Source organism: Puma concolor, chromosome A2, assembly GCF_028749965.1.
Source record: "Puma concolor isolate L17-30 chromosome A2, mPumCon1.1.hap2, whole genome shotgun sequence".
Lineage (NCBI taxonomy): Eukaryota > Metazoa > Chordata > Mammalia > Carnivora > Felidae > Puma > Puma concolor.
The window spans coordinates 19,181,746-19,197,992 of NC_141668.1; the positions used below are offsets into that span (position 1 = coordinate 19,181,746).

General features: G+C 41.9%; 1 protein-coding gene across 9 annotated transcripts in view; it reads right to left on the reverse strand.

The window, feature by feature from the left end:
* CALD1 (caldesmon 1) overlaps positions 1-16,247 on the reverse strand; it is a 190,335-nt gene that overhangs the window by 8,932 nt on the left and 165,156 nt on the right. For 7 of the 9 annotated variants that reach the window (XM_086689637.1, XM_086689623.1, XM_086689599.1 and 4 more), the window contains 6 exons: positions 13,308-13,572; positions 10,652-10,792; positions 5,344-5,387; positions 5,158-5,239; positions 2,888-3,025; positions 1,517-1,612 (listed from right to left, as the gene is read on the reverse strand). In XM_086689637.1, coding sequence (XP_086545763.1) covers positions 1,517-1,612; positions 2,888-3,025; positions 5,158-5,239; positions 5,344-5,387; positions 10,652-10,792; positions 13,308-13,572 — 766 coding nt within the window. The remainder of the gene's footprint in view (positions 1-1,516; positions 1,613-2,887; positions 3,026-5,157; positions 5,240-5,343; positions 5,388-10,651; positions 10,793-13,307; positions 13,573-16,247) is intronic. The other 2 variants (XM_086689630.1, XM_086689656.1) reach the window with 1 other exon arrangement.

A 16,247-nucleotide genomic window follows, 5' to 3' on the forward strand; every position in this document is an offset into this window, starting at 1 on the left:
GCTAATAATCACTAGCCTGGAACTTATATAACTTATATAAATTATATAAATTACCATTTAAAAAAGGAATTTCTACTCTTTTTTTTTTTTTTTAGTGTTTATTTATTTTTGAGAGACAGAGAGAGACAAGAACAGGAGTGGGGGGAGGGGAGCAGAGAGAGAGGAAGACACAGAATCCTAAGTAGGCTCCAGGCTCTGAGCTGTCACCACAGAGCCTGACATGGGGTTCCAACCCACGAACCATGAGATCATGACCTGACCCGAAGTTGGATGTTCAACCAACTGAGCCACCCAGACGCCCCAAAAAGTAATTTCTACTCTTTATGTCACCTTGGGTGCTGGGGAAATTTGAGACACTTAAGAGAACATACCTCTTGGGTATGATCTCTCACTTAAACTGTCTCCAATTATAGGCCCCCTTTCCTGTATCTACTGGGAAGGCGGAAGAGATGTTTTTTCCAATATATAAAGACTTTCCAATTGTAACTTGGGTTTACATTAAGTTTTATACCTCCTGTGAGTCCTAATGCAAAAAATCTTGGGCTGAATACTAATTAGATGACTATAGGGAGTTGCATCCATGAAAGATATGGAAATATTTCTATTTTTTCTTTTTTAAGTTGGAAAAGTGATAAACTTTACTGACTTTGGAGACTAAACGTGGAGCCAATGGATGAAATCAAATGGTCAACAATGCAGAGACCATGATTTAGAATGCTTTTCTTCTACCTCTGGCTTAGAGTGGTTGTGACAAGGCAGTCTCTGCTCCCTTGGACACCAACAAAGGCATAAAAGCAATCTAACAGAGAAAACCCACTAATATTTGGTAGGGAGCTTAGTAAGGTTTTTGATTATAATGATAAATGGAAAGCAATTATCAGACATTCAATGACAAATTTAAAAGAACATTTTTATAGTAAGATAGCCACGCTTAATAAGAAAATGTTAGATTTCCAAAAATAACATTCATAACCAGTTTTTATAGTTTCCAGTTCTGTTTTTTTTTCTTTCTAATGGCTTTCCTTTGGAGGTGTTGACAATAAAATTACAGCAATTATTTCAACAACTACCCAATTACTATATTTTTGTGTTAAGTTACAGAAATTAGGCAAATTAGAAAATATGGGTTCAAAATAGCCAACATACACATTCTTTTGGGAATAAGTCTAGGAGGGCTCTCCAGAGAGAAGTGGCCAAGGTAATTTGACATTTTCACTTCCAAATTCCTAGCTGTGATTTACAGAATGGAAGCTAAACAAACAGACCAGTTAAGAATGTAAGTGTAAACTGCCTCCAGCTCGGGCTTAACTGCTCTTCTCAGGGTGTAGAGGCGATTATGGCTCCATTTTACCCTCTGGGTAATTAGGGTGGACCATCCTCTGTAAATCTGAGCCCCTCCTTTTTGCTATTGAACTGGAGCACTGTCTTTCCCAGGCAAATAGGCCCACGGCCTGTTTTCTTTTGCTGCTAAAAACTAAGAGATCAAAAAACTTCAGAAAAACCCAAAGCTGCTTACCGAAGGTTTGGGAGCGGGTGACTTATTTCCATCTGGGGTTTTAGTTAGCCATTCATTGATGCGGCTGGAAACCCCCACCTTCAAGCCAGCAGTCTCCTACAAAGTTAATAATCCAACACGACAGAGAGAGAGGGAGAGAGAGAAAAAAAACTTTACTTGGAGAAAAAACCCCTTAAAAGTAACCTCAAAAGACTATGAAGTGTTACTTCACATAACCATCACATAACACAGATCAATGATTGATCTTTAGATTTAGTATTTTGAGTAAAAGAAACCTTAAACTTGCTATTTAAAGACTATGTTATCTGGTTTTCTTTCCTCCGCACCTCACCCTCCTCCCTATTTCCAGGGGCTGAGGATTAATTTCAAGCTCTTCATTTAGAATACTGTGGCCACTCAGGTATCACCTCACGCCAGTCAGAGTGGCCAAAATGAACAAATCAGGAGACTATAGATGCTGGAGAGGATGTGGAGAAACGGGAACCCTCTTGCACTGTTGGTGGGAATGCAAACTGGTGCAGCCGCTCTGGAAAGCAGTGTGGAGGTTCCTCAGAAGATTAAAAATAGACCTACCCTATGACCCAGCAATAGCACTGCTAGGAATTTATCCAAGGGACACAGGAGTACTGATGCATAGGGGCACTTGTACCCCAATGTTCATAGCAGCACTCTCAACAACAGCCAAATTATGGAAAGAGCCTAAATGTCCATCAACTGATGAATGGATAAAGAAATTGTGGTTTATATACACAATGGAATACTACGTGGCAATGAGAAAAAATGAAATATGGCCTTTTGTAGCAACGTGGATGGAACTGGAGAGTGTGATGCTAAGTGAAATAAGCCATACAGAGAAAGACAGATACCATATGGTTTCACTCTTATGTGGATCCTGAGAAACTTAACAGGAACCCATGGGGGAGGGGAAGGAAAAAAAAAAAAAAAGAGGTTAGAGTGGGAGAGAGCCAAAGCATAAGAGACTGTTGAGAACTGAGAACAAACTAAGGGTTGATGGGGGGTGGGAGGGAGGAGAGGGTGGGTGATGGGTATTGAGGAGGGCACCTTTTGGGATGAGCACTGGGTGTTGTATGGAAACCAATTTGACAATAAATTTCATATATAAAAAAAAAAAAAAAAAAGAAGACAAAAAAAAAAAAATAGAATACTGTGGCCAGAGAGCATAGTACAGAGTCTAGCCTCATGAACACATTGCCTCTGAAAGAATTATATCGTCTTCACTGCTTTTATTATTAACTAGTGTGATTCCTTAAAAAAAAAAGAGAGAGACAGACAGAAACAAACAAAAACAAACAAGGGAAAAAGGAAAAAAATCCAACTTCCAAAATTAAAAGACCAAAATCCTATACTTACCTTGTTTGGTGTGCCTGATACAGTGGGGGATGAAAACACATTCCCTTTCTCCCACATGCTCTTGATATTGCGTACACCCTCAGCAGGAACAGGGAGATCTGAGGCTGCTGGCTTCATAGGTTTTGCGGTTTTTGTTCCCTGAAACGTGTGAACTATTTTTAGGGTTGGTGCTGATAAGTCTGTTCTCATAAAATTACAGCGAGCTTGTCTTCCTCAACGTTAACATTGAAAAAATTCACTGTGATAGTTAAAAATATCACCTTCCCCCCCAAATTCTGTTGCTAATTCTGTTACAATAATTGTCGTAAAACTACATTCTGATGACATATAGACCTCAAATAAACCATAATATATACATCAGAGGATCTTTAAAAAATGAAATTATGCTTGGGGCACCTGGGTGGCTCAGTCGGTTAAGCATCCGACTCTTGATTTCGGCTCAGGTCACGATCTCATGGCTCGTGGGTTTGAGGCCCAAGTTGGGCTCTGCGCTGACAATGTGAAGCCTGCTTGGGATTCTCTCCCCCTCCCGCCTGCCCTTCCCCTGCTTGCTCTCTCTCTTCTTCTCTCTCAAAAAGAAATAAATAAACTTAAAAAAAAAAAAAAAAGAAACTGCCTTTTACTGGGACACCACTAGTTGTGAAGGGGATATTTCACTTCATTTCTTCAACAGATTCTTTTTAAGTGCTTTATGTGAGCAGGGCACTGTGCTAGGCTCTGGGGATATTGTGCCACTCAAGACAGTCTGCACTGTAAGCTACAGTGGACTTAACACTTTAATAGGGGAGAGAGATGGTAACTAGTTACACAAGTATTTATTTCACATTGTGAAAAGTGGTATGCGAAGGAATGTGGTGCCATAAAGCATGCCCAGAGAGCATGTGTTAGGGGAATAATACTTAGTTTAGGGAAGCAAAGAAGGTTGCTCTGAAGAAGTGACATTAAAATGGAGATCTGACACAAGGCTTGGAAGTGGCTAGGTGAGAAGAAGGAGCAAATGCCATTCCATGTAGAGGGAATGACATACACAAAGGGCTGAAGACAGGGCATGTTAAAAAACTAAAAAATTGAGAGACCTCTGTGTGGAGAACATACTGAAAGGAGGAGAAAACAGATGAAGAAAATGAAAGGTGTGCATTCAAGATACGTTTCCATTCGTAGTGATGGGCATACCCAGAATTGTGCAGTTTCTCTGGTGGTCCTGCTTTGTGGCCTGTGGCTTGTGTGGGTGGTTGGCCACACACGGATGGTAGCAAGGTGGTACCATCAGTGGCCTGCACATAAAAGTATCTCCCGGGACTGTGTAAACTCTGAGGCCCCAGTCCTGGCTTCCTTAATCCTATTAGAGCTCTGATCAATTCAGCCACAGAAAATAACCATCTGCAATTTCTCTTATATTTCACTGGACATTCAATCTTGTGAAAAATCACCTCTTGAGTGTTAGGACTTGATTATTCATTTGACAAATCATCCAGACCTCTCTCTTTCTTATTCCCTCTTATCATTTGTTTGTGAACAATTTTACAGGGATCTCCACTCTGCAGTACAAAGGACAGGAGAAAAATCAAACCAAACTGATCCAATTACTTTATAGGTTGTGATACACATCTGAAGGGTAAAACCATTGACTAAAACTACAAAAAGAGAGAAAACACATCTTGATCAATGGCACTATACCAAGTGCTTTGGTACTTGGAAATATACTTTATTTCCAAATAGTGTAGAACCCCCTTTGGGGGTGGGGTGTGGAAAAAAGTTGAAACAGAAAGAAGCATAAAACTATGGTCTTAAGAGCACAAAACAATCATTTTTAAATTGATGATGATGAAACTTGGTCTGGCTATCACCTTTATATTAATTTATAGTACTATTTTTATTTGATAATAAAAGTTTTGATAGATTAAAAAAAAAAAAGATGAACCCAAGTTGTAACTGTTGAAATTACATATGGGAACACATTTTGTAAGTAACTAAGGATCTTGAAGATATACTTATGAACATACAAGTAATATAGTTCAATACCAATAAGCCCATTCATTAAAAGAGTAACAGCTTCACTAAAGAATACTCTGGCTGAAAGTAGAAAACAACAATTTATCTCTATTACTGTTCTTCGATATAGCTAGTTCAAAGTACAATAGAGCACCACTAATATTCTAACATAGTAATGTGGTTATTGGCTGTGATTACCGTCCTAAGCTTCTATGGTCATCTAGCAGCAGAATCTATTTCTGTCTGCCCATGACCGTGGCACTGAGACAGTCTCTCACCTCAATTGCGCTGGTATACTGCTCCAGTCTGCTGTCAATCTTAGACACAACTGCTGCTTGGTGAGTCGATTTGACACCACTGCTAAGTGAATAAACACACACACACATGCATAAAAATACAAGAGAGAATCTTTCCTTACATATAGAACAGCTGATGATTCTCATTGAACAATCAATCACATTTACCTTTTCTGCACAGACTTATTCAAAAATTCTGCTCGCTCTTCTATCTAGGAATTGAAAAAACAAACAAACAAACAAACCCTAGTTAATATTTGCAGCTTATAAACGATGTTTCTCGGCCCATGCCACTGGGCGAGTAAAAGCTTCAGAGAGTGTGCAGGGGTAATAGGATTCTGAGCCCAGCAACTCTGCTCCATGGTAAAGTACTTAGGAGGTATTTGAGGTGAGATTTGGAGGGGACAAACATAGGACTGGGCAGATGATAGAGAAAGTGTGGAGAAATACAAAGTTCTGGAGGTAAATTAAAGACCAGACAGAAATGGAATAACAAAGCCTCTGAAACAATGTAAATTAGTGGCAAAGTAATTACGTTTCAAGACAAAAACTTTTTTTTCTTTCAAAAGCACTTGCTGTTACCCTTTAGGATTTATTTATACGTACAGATATACCATGTTATTTGATGAGCAAAATTCTCCCACCATGTTTTAACACATATTACGTGTGTAATAGGATCGAATAAGAAAGGTAACTAGGAACTCCGAACTATTCACTTACTGCTTAGCCTGGTTTCTTAACTTGACAGCTGTCCAGCCTACTGCTGAGCCTAATTTGTCTTGAATATAGAAGATGGGGAAGGGGCTGGATTGAGACTGGGGCACAGCTCCTCAGGGCTGAGGCCTCTCATGAAACCCTGTTAGCCCAAGTGGGAATTATGGAAATAAGCCTGGAAAAACTGATGAAATGGTAAGTTCGGTGGTCTTTAACAAATTCCTTTTTCTCTTTAAAGCTAGGAAATTCCTTTTTGCTAAAACTAAAGCCACTAAGTCAAACATTTTGGTTTACTGAAACTATATCATCAAATCAGATGTTCTATGTAAGTCAGCAATTATCTGTTGACTCCTTATGATACCCAACTCCAGGGTAGCAATATCCTCTGTCATTCACCACCTATCAAAGTCAGCACATGGTAAAACCTTTGTATATGACTGCCTATGCCAAAGCACACATGTGCTGAAGGAGTCCATTTTCTGTCCTGTTCAGGACAGCCAAGGAATCTGCTAGACTTCAGTTACCCTAGACTGGTGTGGTTGAGTGTGCCTTAGAGTCTTCTGAGATGTTAGTGGCTCTTTCTGGCCTGGACTGTCCTGGGACTTATGGACTATTAATAAACACCCTTAGGCTTTTTGGAAAACATGCTTCACTTCTAATATCAGTTGAATAACATTTTTATAGAGGTTAGTGGTGGGGGGGGGAGTCTCATTATTTCCAATGATTTCTTATAATGATAAAAGCAAACTCATTAAAAATAAAACTTGTTGCAAAAAAAGTGCTATCAGTAGCCCTGAGTTTGTGGGATGCGAAGTGTCTTCAATCTTATTTACCTGATTTTAATATAAACTTAGAAGTGCACCCCTGGAGGCGCCTGGGTGGCGCAGTCGGTTAAGCGTCCGACTTCAGCCAGGTCACGATCTCGCAGTTCGTGAGTTCGAGCCCCGCGTCAGGCTCTGGGCTGATGGCTCGGAGCCTGGAGCCTGTTTCCGATTCTGTGTCTCCCTCTCTCTCTGCCCCTCCCCCGTTCATGCTCTGTCTCTCTCTGTCCCAAAAATAAATAAAAAATGTTGAAAAAAAAAAAAATTAAAAAAAAAAAAAAAAAAAAGAAGTGCACCCCTGGAGAAAAAGTTCCCAGTTGAATAGGCGAAATACATTGAAACCATGCAATGCACTGGCACTTTTAATATTATCCATCCATCCATCCATCCATCCATCCATCCATCCATCCAACCATCTTTTAACCCTACCAGCCTGTCAGCTAAGTAACTAAGCAATAAATTATATACTGAGTACCCACTGGATAAAATTGAACACTTGACAATGTATGAGACAGTATCCCTTTCTTTAAGGAGAACACAGTCAGTAGCGAAGACTAACAGAACATATGAATGAAATACTGAACATTCAAGTGATAGGTACCAAGTAAAGATAAGAAGAAAATGCTGGGGCCATAGGAGAAGTGAGTTTCTGGGGTTGGTGGAGAAGATATGCAGTAGGTTTGATTCGGAGCTGAGATTTTTAGTTTACAGTTGACACAGTTTTATCAGTGAGTTTGTAGAAGTGAGGGTGCGTGAGGTACAGGGGATAGGACATTTGTTGCGGAGCAAACCCATGCACAAAGATTTGGGGAACACACACAGAGGAGGGGGGATGGAGGAATGAAACACATAGTGAAGGCCGGAGGCATGAGTAAGGGGAAGCAGAGGTGAGACTTGCTCTTTGTAGCACTTCCAGCATCCTTCCGACTCCGGGATGAGCTTTTGACCTCGGCTATCCCATTAATTCAAATTACAGAGATTCTCGGAAGCCAACATCTCCTTTTGTATCTACGGTATTTAATATAGCTTGACTTCATTACTGCATTTTGTCAGGGCTAACCATGCACTTATGGGTGCATTCCTATTGGAAAATTCCTTAACTTGGTTAATCTAGACAATGTAACAATGTGTACTGGATTTACACTACACAAATTTCTGTACTTTAACAACAGGAGTTGGTTCTTCTGAAGACCGAGAGGTGGCGGTGTTGTCCTGATGAAACTCGGGAGAAAAGCATGCTATTCATTTTCTAAAATTGGCTCTCTCCTTCCTCTACACCCCTTTCACCACCAAAATATGGAAACAACAACAATAAAAACCCAATTTTATATTTAATTTACTTAAAATTTGTTCTGTGCATGGATTATGTAAGAAAAATAATTCACTGCTAACAAAATTTAACTGTGCGAAACCAGGTTCAGTTTCCCAGACAAAGGAATAGAAGGAGTCATGAGAACTTAACAAAATACATGAGTTGATAATATTTTGAGGTCAGATAGCAAATGTTTTCCCTTGCATTGGCATGCTACAATGTTAACTTACAACCACTTACAAAAGTCGCAGGGCCAAGAGTAGCAACAATGGTAGGAATTCAATGGTAGCATATGAAATTGAGCTCTAAAACCAGAGCCACAGCAAATTCTTCAAGGCACATACTATGGAGAAAAGCAATAGATTGTCTGTTCCTGAAAGCGTGTCTCTGTTATACAGAAATTTAAAAATGTTTTGTTTCTTTTTAACATAAATACTTTGATTGCTCACACATGCTTCTCCAGCGGAGGGGGCAGATGAATGGCCTCCTGGGAGACTATGAAATGGGAAGCCAGGAGTCTGGTTGAGGAAAAGACCAGAGAAATTAAGTAAGTTGAAGAATTTAGTCGAGAGGAGATATTTGAAGGAAGATGGACTGTAGTTTCTCCTGCAAATAGGAAGAATAGAAATTAAAAGTATAGATGTTCCTCTACTTTCTTCATGTCACCAAGATTGTTCAAGGAAAGTTTAGCTTGGGTGAGATTTCAAGGAAGATAGAAGGATCTTTGATTATTGATGAAGCAGGAACACAAGGACCCAGACTTGGAACACAACAAACTCTGGTCATTGCATGGAGATAGCCTGAACTGAGTGGATTTTGTGTGTGTGTGTGTGTGTGTGTATGTGTGTTTTGTTTTGCCTTTCTGTTCTTTCCTCTATAGTGGGGATCTGCAAACTACAGCCCATGTGCCCATGGGTCTTATGCAGGCCATGGTTTTCACATGGCACTCAAGCTAAGAATGAGTTTTATGTTGTTAAATGGTTTTAAGATCCAAAAGAAGAATATTTTATGACATAGGAAAATTTTATGACATCCAAATTTCTTTTTATTTATTTATTTTTGAGAGAGAGAGAGAGCAAGCAGAGGAGGGGCAGAGAGAGAGGGAGACAGAATCCCAAGCAGGCTCCAGGCTGTCAACGCAGAGCCCAAACTCACAAACGGTGAGATCATGACCTAAGCCGAAATCAAGAGTCAGACACTTAACCCATTGAGCCACCCAGGCACCCCTGAAATCCAAATCTCAGTGTGCATGAATAAAGCTCCTCTACTCCACAAAGCTTCCCTCTACTGACTTTGCTCAGTTCTAAGATCTCACTGTGCCGGTAGTCTGCATTTAGTTACCCGGTAATCCTTGGATTCCCCAGAGCAGTCGACTGTGTTAATGCCACAGGGGCAGCGACCTTGCTTTGTACTTCTCTCCCTCATAGTACCTAGCATACATCGGGTACATTATAAATAGCAACTATTAAACAATAAAATCCCCCAGTGGCTTAGTTCGGATTCCCCCCTGAAGCAGATCCTGAGAACAGAGGGTTTGAGTACACGGAGTTCATTAGGGAAGTGGCAGGGTATGACTGGGGCCCAGATGATCAAAAAGACTCAGTGAAGTTCCTTAGGGATCAAACATGCTGATTTTCCTGTGAAACAGGTAATAGGTATAAAATGTAAGTAACTGGCTTTTGGACATTTTAGTGGGCCACATGAGGTGACCTCACACACACAATTATAGACACACACATGCACATACTTAACCAGCTGGAGGCTGGCTATGAGTCTCTCCTGGTTTTGCCCATCGTCAATGCTTTGTAGCCTTGCTATGTTGATGGAAAATGAAGGTGAAGCGAAAGCGTTAAAAGTTCCAATCTCTGAAGATTCATTCATTCATTTTTTCATTCAACAAATGACTATCTTCACTGTGCCAGGTGCTCAGTACATGTTTTTAACTCTCAAAACAAAAGACATATATTTGAAAATAATGGCAGATTGAGCGTAAGTAATAGATAGCACTTTCTTGCTTCTGTTCTCTTTGCTCTGCATGTCAACCCTTCCACCATGTCCTTGACTGGGCTCCCTTCTGCTTGTTCTCTTTTCTCCCACTTCCGGCAAGTGGGAGCTGTGCTCCTTGAAGGCAGCGATGGGACCAGACTCATCCTGGCAAAGGACCCTATCCGAGGCACACTTCATTTCCTCCTGTGATAACGGCTTTCAAATTTGACCAGTACCCCTTCCAGCTGCCCTACTTTTAACAATGACAAATTAAAAATGAAAAGCAGCCTTTATAATACGGTTGCCCACTCGGTGAACTTTAAATGTTTCCATTTTCAATTGCTCACAGCAATGAGGCCTCCGGAGGGCACAGGTCAGTGAAATCTAGAGATAATCGCTGAATGTCACTTTAACACACACCAAAGCATCTAAGAAACAACAGATACCAATTTCTCCACCTCACTTCTCTCCTTCCCTCACGTTGCCAACAATGGTAAGCTGTGAAAAGGCTGAAAGAAGGAGCAGAAAGGTCAGTGAAGCAGAGGCTCCACATGATGAAGAGCCAAGTAAGGGGCTGAGGTCAGGTTTCCATCACATTATGACAGAGGTGTGATGAGAAATCTTTCTGGGAGAAAAAAAATACCTTGAGAGATGAACCTTTGGGGGTGAAACATTTGAATGGCTTCTTGTCATCTGATAAGCTGTCTTCTGGCATCTTCTGACGTCTCTCAGCAGCTTCTGCCCTCCGCTTTTCAATCTCTTCCCTTAGCCTCCTCTTCTCTTCCTGAGACAGGAGAACAAATAACACGGACATCGATATCAGCTTCCAGCCCGAAGGAAAAGAGGGCTGTAGGGGAAGGAGCACTGGTGCCGCAGGGGAAAGAGCGGGCTTCTGGACTGCAGGCCACCCCCTCCTCCAGGGTGGTCGCCAGAGATGGAGCCTGAGCCCGTGAGTCCACCTGCCTGACACTCTGGCACGGCCACTTCCCAACTGTGTGACCTTGGCCGCGTTACTCATCTGTTCAATGCCTCGGTTTTTCATCTGTGAGATGGGGATAATGATAGCTTTAGCAAGGGCTAAATGAGAAAGCCCATGTAAAATTCCTAGGATCAGTGTGAAGCTGGTCCTCATCATTATCATCCTGTCGGGGCATTTGCCACTGACCTTCTGTTTCTGGATATATAAGATAAATGTATGTCCCTTCCACCTCCTTCTGAGGAGAGTTGTGAAGACGGATGAGACAGCTGGTGGGCAAAGTTTATGTTAAATCTAGAGTATTATGTTCAAACTGTACAAGAGATAATTTTATGGTTGTCTCCACCTCCACGGAGTAGATTATTATAGATGGTTTGACAAACCTGAAATACATAGACACTGCACCAAAGCAGTCACAGATGTTCACCCTATGTGTCCTACTAGCCCCTCTGTGCCTTAATTCCTGGTCTGCAATACTCTCCCCTGTCTCCTCTCTCAGGCAAAACATTCAGAGCTCCGATCCAGTTGCACATCCTCTATGAACGGTTTACTGAGAGATGTGTGTAGTTTTTTGTAGTTTTTAAACTGTAGGTTCCCAAGCAGAGATTGGATGTTCGTCTGTCAGAGGATGTGGCAGAAGGATCCTCTGTGTTATGGGCTGAATGTTTGAGGTTCCCCCCTCCTCCACTGCCATTCATACATTAACGTCCTAACCCCCAGAGTGACAGTTTAGGAGGTGGGGCCTTTGGGAGGTGTTTAGATCTTGAGAATGAAGTCTTCATGAATGGCACTAAGAGAGGCCCCAGAGAGCTCTCTTCCCCTTTCTGCCAAATGAGGACACAGTGGGAAGACCATGGTCTATGAAATGGTAAGACACAGAATTGTTGACGCCTTGATCTTGAACTCCCCAACCTCCAGAACTGTGAGAATTAAATCTCTGTTGTTTGTAGGCCACACAATCTGTGATTGTGGTTCCACTGACTAAGACACTGTTTGGCAGGAGGTTAGACCAAATAATCTTCTAGGTCCAAACCAATTCTAAGAGCAAGTGTTTCCCTTCTGCCTTCGTTGACACTCTGCTCCCCTAAATAACAAATAATGACAATGTTAACAATAATTATAACTAGCAGGCACCACGAACACAATTATCTGTTTGATCATGGCATCAATCCTGTAACGACATTATTTCCCAGATAAGGCAAAGAAGTTTTAGCACAGTCCAGGAACTCTGCCAAGGTCCCAGCTTGCAAGTGGCAGAAAATATAAGCCCAGGTATGCTTGATTCTAAAGAGCTATCATCCCAATTACTTCCCAAACAAAGGCAACTGACCCATTGAGAGCTGGAGTTGGAAGAGACCTTGGAATAATTTATCCAGACTTTCCACACAGGTTAGGGAATTTTTGCAAAGGATCCAGTCAGAAAGCCATCTGCTGTCTTTGTGCATAGTTGGATCGACGGAAGGTCACTATCTTCTAAGATTAGAGGGCAAAGCTCTAAGCTCATTTGGAGAATCGAGGTCTCAATCCTGATTCTACCATTTATTAGTCAAGTAACACATAAGTCACTCAAATAATTTGATTCCCTTTTGTTTATCCATAAAACGGGAATAATGATGTACCTCAGGATGAAAGGAAAGAATGCACCTTGTAAAGCTGTAGTTGGTTAAGCACTTTTTCAGTTTTCAAAATTTGCCTTCTGTAACTTTATCTGTTGTTTTCAGTTCTGTCTTAAGAGACGGAACATATTCATCTGTTCGTAATTACCGGGCTCCTGCTCTATGCCTGGCACTGTGTTGGGTCCTGGGTTTACAGTAATGAACAAAGCAGATACTGTCCCTGCTTCTGACCACTTCGTCTCCTTATTCTTCCATTAAAAAAAAAAGCAAAGCTACTTAAAAAAATCTTCTCTATAAAAACCCTGCCAATATCAGAAAACAACTATCATGTGACTCTCAGATCTTATAACGAATCTGCAGACCTTTTCAGCCTCCTCTGCTTGCTGTTCTTTATTGAGAGACAGTAGAGGGGAATGGGTTAAGGTAAATGGGACCATAGAAAATGACAAAACCGCTCTGTGCCTCGGTTTCCTCGTCTGAAAAATGGTGTAATAAGACTACTCACGTCAGAAAGTTCTTACAATTGGATAAAGACTACTATGTGTAAAGGGTTTAGAACTGTGCCTAATGCACGGTGAGTTTATTATTCTTAAAATGTATTTGTAAGAGTCCATGCAGCAGCACTGCACCAGCGAAAACATTATTCCCCGGGCTACAAGGGTCGCCACACGCGGACTGCGGGCTTGGCTAAGCTGCGCCCTCCTCACCTCCTCTCGGACTTTTCTCTCTGCTTCCTCCTGCTTCCGCCTCTGCTCTTCCTCCTCTAGGACCTTTCTTCGCTCTTCCCGCTTCTTCTTCAGCTCCTCCAGCTCCAGGGCTGCCTCCTGCTGTTTCTGTTTGAGCTTCTCGAACTCCTCGCTCTCAGTTTCCCCGCGGCGGCGGCGAAGCTCCTCCAGGCGCTTGCCGGCTTCCACCTGCGAAGTGCCTTCGGCCTCCTTGGCCTCGCTCACCTTCGCTCCTGCTCCCGGGCGGCTGTCCGGAAACGAAAAGGAGTTTGATAAATGTCAGTTGGGCAGCCTCCCGGGAGGGATGTCGTCTGCAGGCTTTGCACCCCAGACCAAAAGAAATCTCCACTGCCGGTCGTTGGTAGTCGTTGGACAGTGGATGTTCACACCCGCCCCAAGGGTAGGTTGGGGTCCGCCTGAAGTCTCAAGGTCTGAATCTGATCCCTTTCTACCACTTACCCTTGGTGTCCTGTTGTACAAAGGGGCAAACAGACGCTGATGGTGGGAAAATGGCAAATGGACAATGGGCAAAACAACGCAACCGCTACGGAAAACAGTAGGGAGGTTCCTTAAAAGCTTAACAGTAAAACTACCATATAGTCCAACAGTCCCATTGAGTATATACCCAAAAGATCTTGAAAAGATCTCACATACCCTTGTTCATAGCGGTATTATTCACAACAGCCAAGAGGGGGAGCAACCCACATGTCCATCAACAAATGAAAAAACAAACAGAAAGTGGTGCATACATGCAGTGTACTATTATTCAGCCTTAAAAAGTAAGGGAATCCTGTCCTATGCGACAACATGGATGAACCTTAAGGATATTATACTACACGAAATAAACCAGTCCCCAAAAGACAAATGTTACATAATTCCACTTATGAGTTATCTAAAGTTGTCAATTCAGGGAACCAGAAAGTAGACTGGTGCTTATCAGTGGCTGTGGGGAGGGGAGGTGGGGAGTTATTTATGGGTATAGAGTTTCAGGTCTGCAAGATGAGAAAGTTCTGGAGATGTTTCACAACACTGTGAGTGTGCTTAACACTACTGACTTGTACACTTAAATGTTAAGATGGTGGGGCGCCTGGGTGGCTCAGTCAGTTAATCGACTCTTGATTTCTGCTCAGGTCATGATGTCACAGTTTGTAAGTTCAAGCCAGGCATCGGGCTCTGTGCTGATGTGCGGGCCTGCTTGCTTGGGATTTTCTCTCTCTTCCTCTCTGCCCCGCCCCTACTTGCACACTCTCTCTCTCTCTCCCAATCTCTCAAAATAAACAAAAACATTTAAAAAATGGTTAAGATCGTAAATTTTATGTTACGTGTTTTACCGCAGTTAAAAAATAATTTTTTTAATGATGAGTGATACAACATGGAAAAAATGGGCAAATATCACTTGTTCTCTTTACCTCAGTGGGCTATTCTTTGAATCCCATGAAATTAACTATTAAATCAATGTTGATTTATGTATCATCATAAAAATTAGTTGTTACTAGGAAGGGAGGTATGTAACACAAAACACTGCTATTAGATTGAGTTCTAAAAGTCTAGGTGTGACCCTAACAGTCCTCTGCCATAAGTAACTGGTTAATTTGGGTCTGTCTGGAATCCTGGATCCAGACTGGAGACAAGAAAAGACGGCTGGAACTAGGGGAGGCACTGAAATAAAGCTGCTTTATCATCTTTGTCTTGAACTCAACTCTAGCAGCTGACAGAATTCCCCTTTGCCTCTCGATTGGGAGCTAACCACAGGCTTGTAGGTCTGTTCTGACACAGGTGCCCCCAAGAAAGCTCTGAACAACTGCATTACCTACGGCGTCAGTTTGTGTGGTCTAACATGACATGACTATTCCTAATCAGGACTTAACATTACTAAATTAGTTCTGATAGCGTGTCGTTAGGGTTGTTACTTATGCTGTGTAGACCCTTTTCATATTTATTATCTCATTTAATAGCCACAGTAACCAGGCAGTTGGCAGGTTAGGTTAATACCCCCACTTTACAAGTAAGAAAATGACACGCGAGGGCAGAAAAACAGTCTGCCCAATTTTCGGTAGCAAGTGGTACGGCCATGACCAGATTCTAGTGTTTCTCTCCCAAGTATACTCTTTTTTCCACTGTACTATAATCATATCAAGTGTTAAATAGGGTTTGTTAGAAAATAAAAAATCAACTGAATTGAATGTGCTGGCCTCCACCTTTCACCTCCTACCCTGAAGACCAGAGGGTCTGTGAGGGATTTAAGTCTCTAGAATTTCTGCAGTCTAGGCCTAACTACCTTCCAGGCTCGAGTGGAAGCAATGCTTCATCAGATGGCACAGCATATAAAACAACAAGAAAATGGGTACGTTTTTTGTGAGTTAGAAATAAAATTGAAAGTCAGTTGAAGTTGTCTTTTGGGAAGAAAAAGAATAAAGCAGAAAATGAGTTCAAGAGATTTCATTGTAGAACTGGGAACATGTTAAGACTAGAGACGGGGCACCTGGGTGGCTCTGTCGGTTAAGCATCTGATTTAGGCTCAGGTCGTGAACTTACGGTTTGTGGGTTCGAACCCCACATTGGATTCTCTGCTGTCAGCTCAGAGCCTGCTTCTGATCCTCTGTCCCCCTCTCTCTCTGTCCCTCCCCCACTTGCACTCTCTCTCTCCCTCTCTCTCTCTCTCTCCATAAATAAATAAATAAACAAACATTAAAAAAAGACCAGAGACAGAACATCCCAAGTGTCCTTATGTTAAAATTGTACTACAGGGGGCGCCTGAGTGGCTCAGTTGGTTAAGCCTCTGACTTCAGCTCAGGTCATGATCTCATGGTTCTTGAGTTCGAGCCCTGCATTGGGCTCTCTGCTGTCAGGGAGGAACCTGCTTGAGATTCTCTCTCTCCGTCTCTCTCTCTGCCCCTCCCCCACTCCTACCTCTTTCTCAAA